At 34.7% G+C, this 2128-nt stretch overlaps 1 protein-coding gene across 1 annotated transcript; it reads left to right on the plus strand.

Moving 5' to 3' along the window:
- Positions 1–68: 68 nt before the first annotated feature.
- LOC105315494 (WD repeat-containing protein 46-like) lies at positions 69–1311 on the plus strand (the record flags this gene model as incomplete). Its single annotated transcript, XM_020006408.1, has 4 exons — positions 69–219; positions 403–593; positions 929–1030; positions 1082–1311. Coding segments are annotated over 4 exons (537 nt in total), but the record flags the coding sequence as incomplete, so codon positions are not given.
- Between the last annotated feature and the right edge of the window lie 817 nt (positions 1312–2128).

The raw sequence follows: 2128 nt of genomic DNA on the forward strand, positions 1-2128 counted from the left end.
AGAAATCTCTATTTTTATAATTTATTCTACATGAAGTCTCTCCTTTATCCTCCACCCAACTCTTTTAGATTTGGAAAGATGTTTTTAGTCAGTCAGAGCCATACACTCCTTATCTCAAGTATCGTCTCTCAGGACAGCTACACAAACTTCAGTTCTGCCCCTTTGAGGATTGTCTTGGCCTGGGACACAGTAATGGGTTTACTAGCATTGTTGTACCAGGTACGTGTACTATAAATATTGCATAGTTGGTAATTGTTATACTTTTTAATTTTTTGCTTAAACAATGTAGATTCTAGTATATGATTTTCTAAAACAAAACTTGCCAGAATCATTAGCTCTATAGTATCATTAGCTCTATAGTATCATATATTTTATGTCAATAATTATGTTTTCTGCTGTTAGGTGCTGGTGAGGCTAATATTGATGGTCTTGAGGTTAATCCTTATCAAAGTAAAAGACAGAGGCAAGAATGGGAAGTGAAGGCATTGCTGGAGAAGATACCAGCAGATCTCATAATGTTAGAGCCACAGAACCTCACTCAAGTGTACACTGGGCCAATAGAGGCTGAGAATAATACTCAAAGGAATGACAAAGTAATTCCATTGTTCTATTTGTGGTTGTAGAGTCATTTTGCTTTTATTTTTATGACAGCACATGCATGTACTGCTTTAATTTTTGTCTTTGGCAATTGGATTTGGTAATGAAAGTTGTTTATGTTTAAGCTATCATTATCACATAGGAGCTATTTTACCACCAATTTAAAATTGCCAAACTAAAGCAACACTGTATAGCGGTACCGTTTTTTGCTCAATTAAATGTTTAATTCTATAACAGGGCAAAAAATCACAAAAAATGCAAAAAAAGATATTGAACCTGCTGCCTTTCTATATTAATAACATTAAGAGTTATGCACTTCAACTTTCTGTAGGGGAAAAAGAAAAAGATTGTATTGAAAATGAAGAAGAGAGGTCGTAGCACTCCTGGTAAACTAGCTTCCAGGAAACAAAAGATTTTAGACAGGAGAGCAAGGGTGAGTCATTATTACATCATCAATTGTGTTACTCTGTTGTACTATTAATAGCAACTACTCAAGGCAAAATTGAGATCAACTAAGGCAAAGGGTGACCAAATGAAGATAGAAGACAAATCAATTTTAGATCGATTTAAGTCTTAGGAACTTATTTAAACTGATGAAAAGTTTTTTCTTGTGTACAATGTACATACATGTATTATTAATGCTAGAAGAGACAAAGTGATGCTTTTATATAATATTAAGTTACACAGGTCTGTAAACCAGGCCTTAGTCAAAAATATCTATAGATAGCTCATGCTGCCCCCTCAATGTTTACATCTACCTAATAAAAAGCTCATTATCTAAATTAGATTTAAAAGTGTTATCATGTATTATGCAACAATCCTAGATGTGGTTACTCTTGCTGGGACTGAAAGTCATTTCACCAGAATATGCTCCTCTTATCCTTGTTTCTTTGTTGGATTTTAGCAGTAGCCCATGGTAAGCTTATACTTTTACTATCTTGTGTACTGGTATAAGTGTACATTATATAATTGCTCTCTTTCTGTACAGGTTGTGTGGAAGGTGATGTACAGTTAGTGGATGGGGATGTGCCTAATGTAGGAAGGGTAGAGATTTGTATTAACAATGAATGGGGCACTGTGTGTGATGATGGATGGACTCACACTAATGCTGAGGTGGTCTGCAGGCAACTAGGATACCCTACTATTGGTAAGATACTAAACTTAGTAAGTAATTTTAATGCATAAAGTTGATAAATGATTGTACTAACTCTGCATTTTTTTCTCATTAGATGCTGCATATCTTAATAGAGCATTTTTTGGTCCTGGAGCTGGGCCCATATATTTAGATGAAGTAGTATGCACTGGATCAGAGGAGACTATACTCAACTGTAGTCATTCAGGGATTGGTATTAATGACTGTAGTCATGATGCTGATGTGAGTGTGCATTGTCAAGAATCAGGTACACAAAATAATTATCATTTATGCTTGAAATTAATTTCAGTTTGTAATAGTACCTAATGAAGAGTCTGTTTCCAATGTGACTGTGTGTAGCACTGCTTTCAATGAACAACGATTGACTGCATTAAAGTA

This window comes from Amphimedon queenslandica, unplaced genomic scaffold (assembly GCF_000090795.2).
Source record: "Amphimedon queenslandica unplaced genomic scaffold, v1.1 AMPQUscaffold_9923, whole genome shotgun sequence".
Classification (NCBI taxonomy): domain Eukaryota; kingdom Metazoa; phylum Porifera; class Demospongiae; order Haplosclerida; family Niphatidae; genus Amphimedon; species Amphimedon queenslandica.